Raw genomic sequence first — 14,846 nt, 5'->3', positions numbered from 1 at the left:
AGCAATTAACAAATGAACTATCCCATAGAAACCAATGTAATTATAACCCATAAAGCAACAGTAGCTTCTTAGTACCTTGACATCTACGCACAATGTAAGGCTTATTGACTGCTCGGTGATCCCCGGAGAGGTCTGTTTTCCCCTCAGCTTCACCTCAGGAAAATAAACTACGGGTGAGGATCACCTCAGGAGGCCTAGATCTAACCAAAGCACTCAAAGCAGTCAATATTTTTATACTAGCATAGAATCCATAGACCCTAGCACAAGTCCGGTGATGGAAGTTTCCCCACTCTACTAAAAACATCTTCAATTATATACAATCTGTCAGTGAAAATTCACAAGCCCTCATCACTGTACACATCAGTACTTCCACAGTCTCCGTACCAGTCAAAGCTCCTCTGAATCCATTCCCGCATTTTTCTGAGTTTTCTGTATAGACTTGGCCTCTAAATACTTCACTAGAGCTAAAAAGGGAAAGTTGGGGGAGGGAAGGGGGGAGTGTACTCAAATCCACCAAACAAAAGCCACTAAATTCTAAAGCCCAGACTGCAAAATGAGGAAACCCTGGGGCGATAGGAACTACTGAGGCTTAACAACCCAGTAGGAAGTCCTCATTTATTTACACATTATCCAATAAAAGACTAATAGTGTTCTCCAAGTGATTGAATTCAATGACTGGTATACAAATGTTACAATTCGAGTCTCCAAGATAATCTCCACGCACTGTTAAAGGTAGGTGTTGCATTCAATGACAACAATGTAAACCACACAACGTAACTATATGGGCTCTGCCTTTACATAGTCTGCCTTTAAAATATTCAGAATAATGGCCATGAAATTGGTGGCGTCACGGCAAACAGTTTCAACAGTCTTTTAGAATTCGTTTTGCATTTTTAAAACTCTCAGAGACATCATACACTAGTATGACGTCACACTCTCAAAAAGCGCAATCCGTGAGGCCAAAAGGATCATTGGACGATAGCTATTCTTTGTGCAACTGTGAATCAATTCTTTTGTGCATGTTTGTGCACAATTTTGACTCCCAAAATGGCGGGCAAGATGGGCACGTGTTAGAGTGCTGCTTCTTTTAAAAAGAGGTCTAGGCCTACTGACATGGGATGTTACATCAGTGGTTTCAAAATAGTAAATTTAATCTCATCATTTAGTTTTCATCAAATCGTCCGGTTTTCAAGTTCTAGTGAAAACAATGTAAAACTGGTTTAATGTCAACCCCTTTGATGAACTCTTACTCTATGTTGTACACAGACACAGAGTCCAAAATTTTTTTTCAGACTACATTAAAACTTTGCGGAATATAAACCGCAGAAACGGAAAACCTCTTAACACTTTTCAGAGGTCAGTGTATAAGTTGCCCAGATTAAGTTGCATCAAAAAGTGCCCGATTTTCATATCACCATACTGAGGACAGGGTTTGAAATAGCAGTGGGCAAGTCAAAACCCTTGTAGTCCGCACTGGGCAGGGCAAAGAATTCCTTATTTGTCTTGTCACAACAAATAAGGGGTACAGTGGTAAAATCGAATATAGCAAGATTATTTATTGGAAAATGGTTAGACACAAACTTGTGACGGTTATACGTTTAACGACCGATCATCTGGTTGCACTTTTACATTTTAACAATTCGGATAAATGTAAACGAATTCACTGGAAGCTGCCGCAAAATGTCAATGCAAGCAAATTGCAAGTTGACCTGTGGGCAGCTTTAAGACCCAATTTCTTCAATAGTCTTTGAAAAAAATGACTGGCGACTCAAAATGACCTTACATCTGGCTAAAAAGTCCTCTTGGAATATGCTATAAGAAGCACTGCGAGGCCAAAAAATGCAATAGAGCAGTTTTAGTGCAATTGCCTCCAAAACCAAACACAATCTGACTTTAGTGCACTTTATAACCTGGGACAGATTCTGAGGGGATAATTTAATGTTCCTCTTGAGGTTTGGGGGTCTGGCAATGCAAGGTTAAGCACTGCTTGCAATTGTGGCAGTGTTGATCCAATTGCTTGGGCAGACTCCCTGTTCAACCACAAAGGCAAACCTGAAGGAGCCTTGGGTTAAAGGCACTGGACATGTTTGGCAATTGTCAACGGCCATTGTTCTCACTTGGTGTATCCCAACAACAACAAACCTGTGAAAATTTTGACTCAATTGGTCTTTGAAGTTGAAAGAGAATAATGAAAGAAAAAACACCCTTGTTGCACAAATTTTGTGTGCTTTCACATGCCTAATTAAATGCTTCAAGCCTGAAGTCTATTAATAGTTTAGTGAGAAATTACCTCTTTTTCAAAAACTACATTACTTCAGAGGGAGCCATTTCTCACTATGTTTTATACTACCAACAGCTCTCCATTGCTTGTTACCTAGAAAGTTTTTATGTAACAAATTATTTGAGTAGTTACTAATAAGTGTCGTGAAGCCGATTTCGCTAGGATTAATCATATCTCGAATCAGGACGAGTTACTCGTCCTAACTTAGGATGGGTTCAATGCGTCCTAACATCAATGAACATGGAAACCAACCCGTCCTAACCCCTAGGATTTATCCTAAGTTAGGAAGAGTTTGGTGAAATCTATGGCAGTGCCTTTAAACACTCTTTCCTCACTGTGGAAACAAACACCCACATTGGGTTGACCTACCTAACTTCTACATGTACCAAGCTGGAAGGTTGATACCCTTATAGCCTGGTTGGGTTGTTTTTTCATGATGTTCTTGAATATTGAAATACCCGATGCTGCAAGTTGTGGGAAAAGGAGCAACAGGTTCTTCTTGAAATCCTGCAGGGGTGGGAGAAACATGACACATTTAACACAGGAAATGACTTTAGATTATTTCTCAATCTCTACCAGGCACCAACATAGTTGGGTTTAAGTAGACATTTTGATGAAGGCATTTTAGAGGAAAGCAGAGCCCTTGATATTGTAGTCTGCTTCATGAGCTGCTGATGCTTGGGAACTTGACTACTACAAGAAGGTTTATTTACCAGATGGTCTTTGTTCCTTTCCAAGGCAAAGAGCCTACAGTCTGAGTGAAGGGGGAAGATGTAGAAAACTTCTGGCAACAATTGAACTCTTTGTGAAGAACGTTCTTGAGACCATCTTTCTCTATGTTGGCGCAGCCTAAGGGGAAAACCAAGACAAAGTGAAAAAAGTATTAAGCAAACAAAATATGAAAGCAACTATAGTCATTTTCAGGACAATTCTTTTCAGAACTGAGTAGTCTCCCGAACATCCGATAAATCTACTCTGCGGTAGTAGAAAGAAAAAAAACAGTTCTCTAAGAACACACTCTACCTGGCGAGTAGATACACACATGGTGTTACTGCAAATCAAATATATAAAACTTTAGTCATCATTAAAAGAAATTCATTGCAGAATGTTTGATTAATTGATGGGGTTTGCAGGATGTGCACTTAACAGTTTTAAGTATTGAAACATCAATGTTGACAGATTTACAAACAACTTTTGGAAAACTTGAAATAATTTTGCTTGAAATGCTTTGATTTTTGAGAAATGATTAAAACAATAAGTTTTGAGACAAACTCAACATTTTGAAAACAGTAACAAATTTAAGTTTGTTTTAAATTGTGACTCAGTTGACCAATTGAGCTTAAACTTTCACAGGTTTGCGATCTTATGCGTAGGTTGTTGAAAAAAGTGGACAGTTGTCTTTGAAACTTACTAAAGTTACCTGTGCAGACAGAATTGTTTAAGTTTGATAATCGCTTATGCTGTCTGCAAGCTCATTCATAATAAATTTCATAACCTCAATCCTTCACGGAAATAGTTTGGTTGAAAGTGAAGTAAAAGTTTCAGAAATAAAGTTCACTGCTCAAACGAATTACTATTGCCTTTAACCATAAAGCAAGGACTGTCTCAGATATTGATGGTTTAGTCTAATTTTCTTCATCCATGGTCTATATGTGTAACACTCAGACAGTCAATTGTGATATGCAGTCTCTTCAAATGTGCTGGTAAATTGCCAATTAAGTGAAGGATTCACAAGTACTTGGGCCTGTAGGCTTATCAAATGGTCAGCCATTCCAAACAAAACTGCCTTTATAGTTTAATTAAATCAAGGGACTGAAATACCACAAGCACTTTGACTCTGTAGGGCAGGAAGATGTGTAGAGAAGATGAAGAAATCTTGATTTTGGAAGTGGGAGGAAACCTAACACAGGGGAAACCCGATCCTCATGCAAGACCCTGGTCTGGAATTCTGAGGTCATGGGTGAAGGGCATAGAAGAAACAGCTAACCCACTTGTAAGTTAAAAAAATAATTATATTTGGTCATTACAAACTAATTGTTAACTTCAGTTTTCATTCCACAGATGAGTTTGAGCACTGTGTACTCAGTACTTTTTTGAGTTAGTGTGAAATAAGTATATTTTGTATTAAGTGGGATTCAAAACCACAACCTATATTGAAATTCTAGAGTAGTCTTACCAACTAGACTAGTGCTCTAGACCAGACATCTCTTAAAGGCAGTGGTAATTACTCAAAATAATTAATAGCATAAAACCTTTCTTGGTAACGAGTAATGGGACGAGGTTGATAGTATACAAAATTGTGAGAAACGGCACCCTCTGAAGTGCCATAGTTTTCAAGAAAGAAGTAATTTTCCACGAATTTGATTTCGAGACCTCAGATTTAGAACTTGAGGTCTCAAAATCAACCATCTAAACGCACACAACTTCTTGTGACAAGGGTATATTTTTCTTTCATTATTATCTCACAAGTTCTATGACCGATTGAGCTCAAATTTTCACAGGTTTGTTCTTTTATGCATATGTTGAGATACAACAACTGTGAAGGCTAGTCTTTGACAATTACCAATAGTGTCCACTGCCTTTAAAACAAATTATTGACACAAAAAAGGAAAGCAAATCTGACTAATATATGAAGAGCTTATATGCATACAATTATCATTTAAAATGATCAATCAGCAAATCAAAGAAAGCAAATACCTCAAGAGACTTCTAGGAAGTACAGTGTATTATGATGGCTTGTTTACAATGACCCAGCAGATGGATCTCTGATCCTGAACAAGAATTTAGCCCCTGGGGTCCAGAGATCCGGATGGCTTGGAATTCAGAAAGGCATGCCTCAGCACTCAGGTTGCACTCCCCCATCACTGGAACCTATATGCAGCATGGACAAATAAACAACAGAATATCAGAAGGCAGTCTGTAATCAAGTCAAGAACTAACCTAGAGATTGTCCTGAGGGAGTAAATCAATTCTTGAAGCTGTCATAAAAGTAACTGATTCAGATCATGTTCAGATAAATACAAGAATACTTGCACTGCCACTTGTCCATGTCTTCAGGACCATGAAGCAAACCACTCAAACTTATATTCTAAAGGGTTTTGATACCTTTTGTAGATCAAGTTTTTTTGCTATGACATGAATCCCAACTCCCTGTAAAGAAGATGTATGTAAGTTTGCTCTATGATGTAAGATAATTTATCTGTACAAGTTTCAGCTTCATAAAGCCTGGTTCATACTTCCTGCGAATGCGAATGCGAAGCGAATATTGACGTCACAAATTCGCAAGGAACAATTCGCAGCAGTTGCCCTCTGCTCTACTCCCTTGCGAATATTGCTGCGAAAGCATGAAGTATGAACCGGGCTTAAGTCTTTAAGTTTTTTAAAACAAAAAGTTTAAAATCACAGAGCGAAGTTTTCAGGACAGTCGGTTAATGTCAGCAAGCACAGGTAAATACATGCTAAAGTGCAAAATAAATTTTGTCTCCTGAGACAAAAATTATTAATGTGACATTGTTTTACACCTTTCTCAAATCATCAATAATTTTGTTTCAATTATAAATGTAACCATGAAGAGAAAGAAATAGCACAAAGGATCTTTACAATGAGTTTCAAGCTTAAGGCAAGTTGGAAAACATTGCATGGAATGCTGCCAGTTAGTTGTAAAAAAAGTGTTGAAAATGGTTTTGATCGGAATTCACAAAGGGTTATCTAAAACATAAGTGTATGTTTATGTTCCAAAACCATTTCAGGGAATATATATACAAGAACCCGACACAACGTGGTAAGAACATTAATGTCCGCCAAAAAAGCACATTCAACCTGACTGGATGATTTATTACATTAGCTTCGGGTAAGGTTACAAAAGTACTTCATCATAATGAAAGGAGTAGGAGAGGGTGCATTTATCCGAAAATTGATAGTTTTTACAGGCCTGGAATTTCACAAAGGCCATGGTCTCTTTTGCCCTGGTCTTGGCCTTGGTGCCCCTTCAAAAGTTCCCCATAGACTACAAGATTTTCTAACGGAAGTGCCCTTTCAAAATGAAAATGGCCTTGCCCTCTCAAAGATCCAGGCCTGCTTTTACAGTAGCCCAGAAGACCCAATGAACTGTCCAAAAACTAAAGCAATACATAATCATAATATCAATCAAAACAATTAGATAGACATGAAAATTTGACTACACACTTCAAGGCTGTGATTCATATTTTTTTCAGGTAAAACAGGAAATTGTTTTCCCATAGTTTCCTTCACCTTTTTATCGCCGGCCAGACTAGTAAACAAGACTGGAGGCCTCCGCCTAGGCTACAATATAGGCTTAGTTCAGATTTTTATTTTTAAATAAAATCTGTCATTTTAATCCCTTGAAAAAAGTTAAGACTTTAGGCCGTGTCTAAATTGGCGACTTCAGAATTTTTTTAACTCTATTCCAAAATGTTTGAATCATTTTTCATCACACAAGTAAGTAATACATATCACAAGTACTATACCTAGGTAGTGCAGTTAGCTACAAAAATATCACAGCGTATACCATATTTTCCTGCATATATAAGACACAGCTTATCTGATTTATCTAACATAGCTGGAGTTCATTGTGATGATCACTTTGTGAATTCCCAAACTTATACAGCACAATAATCCTTTCTGAAGTCCACGATAATCCTACCTGTTATCAATATATTCTTTCAACCTAAACCATACAGCGCTCAAATTTTACACTGGACCAGCCAGAGGTCAAGTCCGGTGCTCTTGGTTTTTTTATCAATTCAACTTCTTTGTCTCAAAAGAATGATGTTCAAAATTTGAGTTTGAGTCTCAAAATATCTTTCAATCCTGCTGATCATCTATAAAACAGAAGAGATAAGTTGTCTCTTACTGAATGTTCAAATGAAACAGTTTAGAAAAAAAACTGCCTTCTCATTTTGTTTCTTATAGTCTCTTTTTTATTTTGATTCTGTCTTGTAAATAAAATCCTGGTCCATTAAAGATTCTGAGATACAAGTCGTACGGTCTTGTGGATTTTTCCTCAGAATTCTAGCCCTGCCATACACCTGTTATGTTATTTAAACAACATTTGTAATCCGAAGAACAAAGTCACTTGCCATTACAGGAGCGAACCAGAGCGGCTAAAACACTTTATTTATGAAGGTTTTTTTGTACCCCATCGTGTATGCACTGTTAGATTTCACCAACAGAGGGCGTAGTTCCTATTGTTAAAAGACTGTTGTTTAAGGGCCATGTTGTGTTTCACTCAAAAAGCAAGATAACAAAGACTATATCAACCCATTCAATTGAAAATGTTTGGTCAACATGTGTGTTTGCACTCAGTATTGTAAGAAAAGCCGTGAATTAACTATGTTTTTAGAAAAGAAAATTATGCCACAACTCTATGGAGGTATACACCTCCATGCTTATTATTCACAGAGCGCCTATAAATACACATACATTGATAGTACAAAAAATATTGGCGCGAACACCTAAATATTTTTGTAAAATACATAATCATTAACCATATATTTATAAGTACTAAATTTTAAACTTTTTGCTGAAGTTGTGAATCATATTCAATATTTATACAAAATCGCTCAAGAAACTGACTGGCAAAAGGTCAAACTCTATCAAACATGAAAACCTCATTACTTTCTTAATTTTTTTTAGACTACATACCGAATGTACTATTTACAAAGAAAGGCAAGGTTTACATTTGGTTTTAATCCTATAGGCTTATGCAATAAAACTAACTACCGAGCAATTAATTTCAGAACGTGGTACAAAAAATTAAATATTGGCCAAAACATTTCATGCAGAAACATCACCCATATTAAAGTCACCTGGGAGTGGTATTTTTTCAAAATAAAGCTCTTGTCACTAAAATATGTGTTTTGATGAGTGGAATATGAATAAACAATTGACTAAGGTTTAAAACAATTAGTTTCCATGTTATTTACAAACTTGAAAATAAGCCCGACCCGAGAGGGCCCTGTTCGCGACATCAATCAAGGCTCGATGAATCGCATGCAGTGCCAACACAAGATAGTGACGCTTAGCGCAAGATAAAAAGATGCCCTCAAAGTTGAAACAATACCTGATTTTTTTCACGTTAGGCAAATGCTCCTTAAGGTTCTTCACGTCTTTCAGGTACATGTACCTTTTTCTACTTCCCCACTAGCTGGAAAAATTGTTGGGATGGCGTCATGTTTTAGAAAAGAACTTTTCTCTTCATGTCAAAATGTTTGCTGCACAGCGCTGGAAAAGACTTGCAAACTGACCCATATACAACTGGTCGACATTGCCAGAAAATACAAGAAAAAAACCTTTTTCGAAACAGACTTTTTTACATATTAAGTGTTAAAAACAAATACTCAACAAGTTATTTTATCGTTCAGAAACATATACTCTAATGTTTAAAGAAAAAATGATTCTATTTCCGGGTGACTTTAAATGTTTTTGAATCCCTTTAATATAAATTCACATTCCTTTGAGGAGAGTAGTTGTTTCTCAAAATGTTATCCGCAACAATAGCTGCAAGTACCAAGTAAATTTGAATGGTTATTAATTTCTTGAGTAATTACCACTTTAGTTATACCCTCCCTTAAAGGGACACGTTGCCTTGGATCGGACGAGTTGGCAGTATAAAAAGCATTTTGTAATCGTTTGTTATAAAATGCACATGGTTGGAAAGACGTTTTAAAAGTAGAATACAATGATCCACACAAATTTGCCTCGAAATTGCGTGGTTTTCCCTTTGCTTTGAGAACTAACACGGTTGGCCATTTATGGGCGGGGGGTCAACAATTTTACTCCAATAAATGGCCAATCGTGTTAGTGGATGAGGTTAAAGAAAAACCACGCAATTTCAAGGCATATTTGTGTGGATCACTGTATTCTACTTTTAAAACATCTTTCGAACCATTGCAATTTATAGCAAACGGTTATAAACGCTTTTCAAAGACCAACTCGACCGGTCCAAGGCAACATAGATGTTTCTTTAATAATAGTTTTTCCCAAATGTAGCTTATAAGATTGTACAATGCAAGAATATATTATAAATAATATAATAATAATAATATCAAAGTCTTATATAGAACATGTATGTATCGTCCCCTTCAAGATTAAACTGGGGAATCCATTATGTGTGGCGACAATTCTTCCCCAACACTACCCGGTAAACTTTGAAGCCTAAGCTCATTCCTTTGCTCATTCTGAGGTGTAGTAGGTTGTATGCCGAGTTCATCCTGTACAAGGCTTAAACTCAGTACTTCACTCACTAAGTCTTCTGGGATATCATCCATTGTAGACTGTATGGGTGTTGAGTCTTGACGAGCTCTTATACAGGCAGAGCAACAGAACTGCTTCAGTCTGGCCATGGCAGGTACAAGAAATTGACGACATGACTCAACTTTGGGAATCAGTATCGCGTTGGTTGCTTTAAGAAACTCCTTTTCTCTCTTGAAGTACACCATTATGTTGCAGAAACCACTACAGAATGTGAGCAGTAAACAAAACCTTTTCATCCATTCAGCCTCAATATTTTCCAAATTTGCCAAAACACTTGTGACAAAAAGAGGGAGCCAAGACATGGCAAAGACTAAGGTCATTATGCCAAATGTCTTACTAGCTTTTAATACTGCCTGCTTCTTCTTGCCTTCACCATTTTGCTGGGGCGATAAACCGGCCTGTGGTATCGCTGCAATCTGGGCAGCATGATGACGGGCTAGTGCTGCAAGTCGAATGTAAATAACTACCGTCTCCAAAAAGGGCACAATTGCCAGAAAGAATATTTCCATCCAAAAAACAGGATTGTCAAAAGCTGCTGTGAAAATGCACAATTTTAAATTTTCCACGTCATTTTTCCACTGTATACCAAAGCCATTTACGGCTGACGTGAAAAGAGAGAAAACCCATGTTATTATGGTCGCAGTAAGTGTCATTTTGTATGTCATGATGGTATGGTAGCTCAAGGCCTTAGTCACAGCAACATAGCGATCTAAATTCAGGGCAAGCAGAGAGAACAACTTGATGATGTAGGCGCTTTTCATCAGCACTGCTATTATTATGCAGAGTGGATGGGAACTAAAACTCATCAAGCCGTTGGCATCGGTGAACAATGAAAGCCCCACCATTGGTAAGACACCAATCACACCAGTTATTAAGTCAGCAAGAGCCAGTGACATCATGAGAATTTTAGGAGCGTCATTTATAGACTTTACTCTCCTCAGGACGAAGATGCAGAAACTGTTGCTGCTAATAATGGCAACTGCTAGACAAATAAGTATAAGGTAATAAATTGCTTCGAAGAAAGATCTAGCCATGACTGTAAAATGAGTACTTTAACTCCAGATACAATGAAATTTGAGTTTGGTCGTGAACCTGTCCATCCAAATGGTACAGTGCTTATTTGATGATGAAAATGTTCCAGGCCTCAAGCCAGGTGCGATCTACATGTATACTTAGTCGAAGCGTTGAGAGCAATAAAGAGCTAACTCCGCAATAGTGAAGAGAAGTCCGCTCGATCCACTAGAGCTAGTAGTTCTGGCCGATTTGCTACCTTCTGCCCAGGTAGAAGTTAATAAGCAGAACAGTTCTTTTCAGAACTGAGAAGTCTCCCGAATTCCGAAAATCTACTCCGTGATAGTAGAATATAAAGCAAGTTCTCAAAAGAGCAAATCTACATGGCAAGTCGACACATACATTGTGTTACAGCAAACCAGGTCAGAAGCACTTTAATAGTCCCTTCGGACTGTGATAAAAAAGGCTGATAAAAATTTAATATTTTTAGTAGTAGTAGTAGTAGTAGTTAGGCATCTAGTTTATGTGGTTTATCACAGGCATAAATCAGAGGATCCCTTGTACACAGGAAGCGCACACCTGATGAATGCAATTCAATCACACAGCTTTGATGAGGGCTAAAGATCCACAACAGTTTTAATATGGTGACATCTTGAAGCTTTGGTATTGTGTAGAGTTGCTACCATGAATCCTATCTTAAGTTGCATATAAAACAAACTATTCAACCACCTTGTGGATTTGAGAAGACAACACACAATTTGAGGTTTCTCCACAGAATCTGTTCAAAGTATGTCATGACGCAGACCAAAACGACTGTTTTATTAACCCATAAACCACTGATAATATGTTTGCTCCTCTCCAGTGCCCGCCTCGAACTAAGCAAACATAATTAGGCCGACAGTTGAAAACAAAACCATCAATATTAAGGTGATTAACTCATTAGAAAGCTTTTAGTCAGTAGTAATGGATCATATAAAAAAAAAAAAATATATTAAAAAAATAAGGTAGACATGTGAAAATGAAACCATCAAACTCTTCATAATCCTGACACTGGAATCGATTATTGTCTTCAATTAAAGTCTCGCTTAAATTACAGCTTAATGCACCATTGACATCCAAATAGATAATCATGATTGATGGAAGCAACTAATTTTACTGCGTGTATGTTGCTTTTACCCAGACAAAAACAATGGTTACATTCGCAAGATAATGGCCTTTCCTCCTACGAGTATGATAAGCAGTCTTAGTCGAGCCGTGACTACCATTATTCAACTACTCGATTAATCAGGGCCGCCATGACTACTACAAAAAATAGTTGTGACTTCCTGCTTGGTGAACTAATTGTTGCTCACAACTATTCACGACAACATCATTAACTTATGAAACACAATCAGACATCAGTGACACAATAATTCAATCCTTTCAGCCAACTTATTACTATATTTGCACCTGCGGCAAACATATGCTGAAATGCATTTTGGGAAATAAAAATTAGTCGCGACTTTAGTGTCAAAGTCGCATCTGTGGCGCAAGTAGTAGTAAACTAGGTGCGAGTAGTAAACTAAACTTAACTAGTCACCCAGTTTTAATAAGCCCTGTAAACTAGGTGCTTTCCCAAAGTACCAAACTGCAGAAAACCGTTCATACGCATGAGATTAGGCGGCGTGGGCAGGTAGTGTGACTAGTGTGAAAATAACCACTACTGATTGCTGTTTCTAGTCGCAACTGCTCTTTTTCAACTCCCAGGTTAACTGCACCACCATGACTATTGACAAAAATAGGTGTGATTAGTGTCGAAAGAGCAACTTAGTGAGATTAGTTAAGTAGTGAATTTCACTAGACACCCAAGCAAATTGTCAATGTCTAAAATGTCTGCGTTGATATATTGCTGTATCAAAAGAGTTGGTAACTGCAATTGCAATGCAGACTTCACATTTCAGCCTGGATTTTACCATTTTAAGCCTGCAGCTATCCACATTCTTAGGCTTTGAAAAAAAGTCGCACCTAGCCTAGCCTAGTACTAGGGTAATGAATATCACTAGTCGTCTAGGCCTACTATCGGATGACTTTAAAACCAACAATCCCTACAGAGCTGATGTCTTACCACTAGATCGTGGAGCTTGGCTGGTGATGAGCTAATCTGGTGATTCATGTCATTGGCAGAGAGTGCTACACAAAAATAAACATAGATATTAAGAAGTAGTAATTATTGCGTCAGGGATAAAGTTTTATTTACAATTATCATACATAGTCTGGGTTACTTTTAAATTTACACCTACACTTTTTACTTCATTTTATTTTCTGAAATCTAAACTACAAAATATGTGTGCAGGCTGTTAAAGACACTGGACACTATTGGTAATTGTCAAAGACTAGCCTTCACAGTTGTTGTATCTCAACATATGCATAAAATAACAAACCTGTGAAAACTTGAGCTCAATTGGTCGTCGAAGTTGCGAGATAATAAAGAAAGAAAAAAACACCCTTGTCACACGAAGTTGTGTGCGTATAGATGGTTGATTTTGAGACCTTAAGTTCTAAATCTGAGGTCTCGAAATTAAATACGTGGAAAATTGCTTCATTCTCAAAAACTTTGGCACTTCAGAGGGAGCCGTTTCTAAAAATATTTTATACCATCAACATGTCCCCATTACTCGTCACCAAGTAAGTTTTTATGCTAATAATTATTTGAGTAAATACCAATAGTGTCCACTGCCTTTAATAGGATTGCATATAAGAAGAAGATTCATCTGTATTACATCAGTCTGTAAAATTACTTTAAAATTCACTGCCATAAATCTGGTAATAGCTTTGTACTATTTTTATTAACCTCATAATTCTTTGTTGAATGGTTTGTGGTGCCAAATATTGACAGCAATTACTACAAACATAAAACATCCATTTATTACTGTGTAGGCCCATAACGGATTTGTTTTATCAAGCTGCTTTTAATATGCCAATAAAACTTTGCATATTTAACATTGGTGTTAGTTTGCCATGAAAGAAAAATTTAACCCCCCCCCAAAAAAAAATAATAATAATAATAATCCTGAAACACACAATCTAGAACACAAAACAAACAACATTGTTGACAGTAACAAATGTTATATCGAGATTTGAAGGATGTGAAAGTATGAAAGTGTTTATATAAAAACTTTGAATGTGTACTAATGTTAAGTGAATCAAATTGCTTTACTGTTTTTAGAACCTAACCTGTACAAAATCTGTGGATGAGGGCGCTATTTCAATAGTGTACAGGGTTTTATTCAAGAGCAGTAACAAATCAATCAATAGTTTTGCCATAACAAGCTTAATAATCTTGTACACCATTCAGGCCTAGAAATCCGACGCGAATCCGCGAATCGATTCGCGCGAAGATTCGCGCCCAGCGAAGACGCCGCAAATCTGAGTAGATTTGCGTGAAATTGCCAGCATTTAGAAGGGGAAAATCACTTTCTCAGCTCTACATTTGGGTCAACATAAATATATTTTGTACTTAGACCCACTATTTTTATTTTTTTAGTGTCGTTTATCCGACATAAAGTTAGTTTTTTAAACCATTCACGTCGATGTCGAGTCGAGTCGTCGTATTCTTAACCCTAAACGGCCGTCATCGTTCGTCACACACCACGCACTCCCTGCCTGTAATACACGATGTAGTTCAGTTGAATTTAAGTCGTTGGTAAACACAAGCCAAGGACCGAAACAGTTATTGGTTCCAGCCCAAAAACGAACCCGAGTACATTTTATTTTATCCTGTCCGCGGATTAGTTGATAGCGCAAAAGATCCCGTTTTGGACCAATAGTCCCCCTGGATAGTAAGCTCACGGAATCAATCTGCTTTTATACACGTGGAAAAACACGATGCACAAACCATATCGCTACACACACACACACGGTCGACCAAAGTTCAGTCTAACCAACATTCTGCACGCTGTGACTGGCCGTTGACGGCGATTGATATTCATATTCATGATCTTCTTGACTAGAATTCAGTGCAGTACACGTTCACGAACGGAGTAAAGAAATGCTGCACACTGTGCATTACGCCTGCAGATTGTGCACAATGCACAGCCTTGGAGAAATTCTAATAACATGAACAACTTTTGCCGACAGAAGGCGTTATTGCGGGGCAAAGTTCATTGAATTATTTCTGAGTGACCGATCTTTGATTCTCAAAGATTTCGTTGCAAACGGAGTTCAAGACATATTCAAAACAACTGATCCTCAAACCTCCAATTCATAGAATTATTTTTGATGGAAAACGGATAATTTAGGG

General features: G+C 37.4%; 1 protein-coding gene across 2 annotated transcripts in view; it reads right to left on the bottom strand.

Moving 5' to 3' along the window:
* The window catches only part of LOC139944361 (endonuclease V-like), a 161,611-nt gene that overhangs the window by 25,188 nt on the left and 121,577 nt on the right, over nt 1-14,846 (bottom strand). The window contains exons 12-14 of one of the 2 annotated variants that reach the window (XR_011786950.1): nt 4,979-5,152; nt 2,995-3,130; nt 2,651-2,788 (exon numbers count right to left, since the gene is read on the bottom strand). Coding sequence is in view for 1 of the 2 variants with exons in the window: in XM_071941364.1 (XP_071797465.1) it covers nt 12,716-12,736 (21 nt within the window). In the remaining variant the exon portion in view is untranslated. Of the gene's footprint in view, nt 1-2,650; nt 2,789-2,994; nt 3,131-4,978; nt 5,153-12,671; nt 12,737-14,846 lie in introns of those variants that run through there. The other variant, XM_071941364.1, reaches the window with a different exon arrangement.

This window comes from Asterias amurensis, chromosome 11, assembly GCF_032118995.1.
Source record: "Asterias amurensis chromosome 11, ASM3211899v1".
Taxonomy (NCBI): Eukaryota; Metazoa; Echinodermata; class Asteroidea; order Forcipulatida; family Asteriidae; genus Asterias; species Asterias amurensis.
This window is presented reverse-complemented; position numbering and strand designations above follow the sequence as displayed.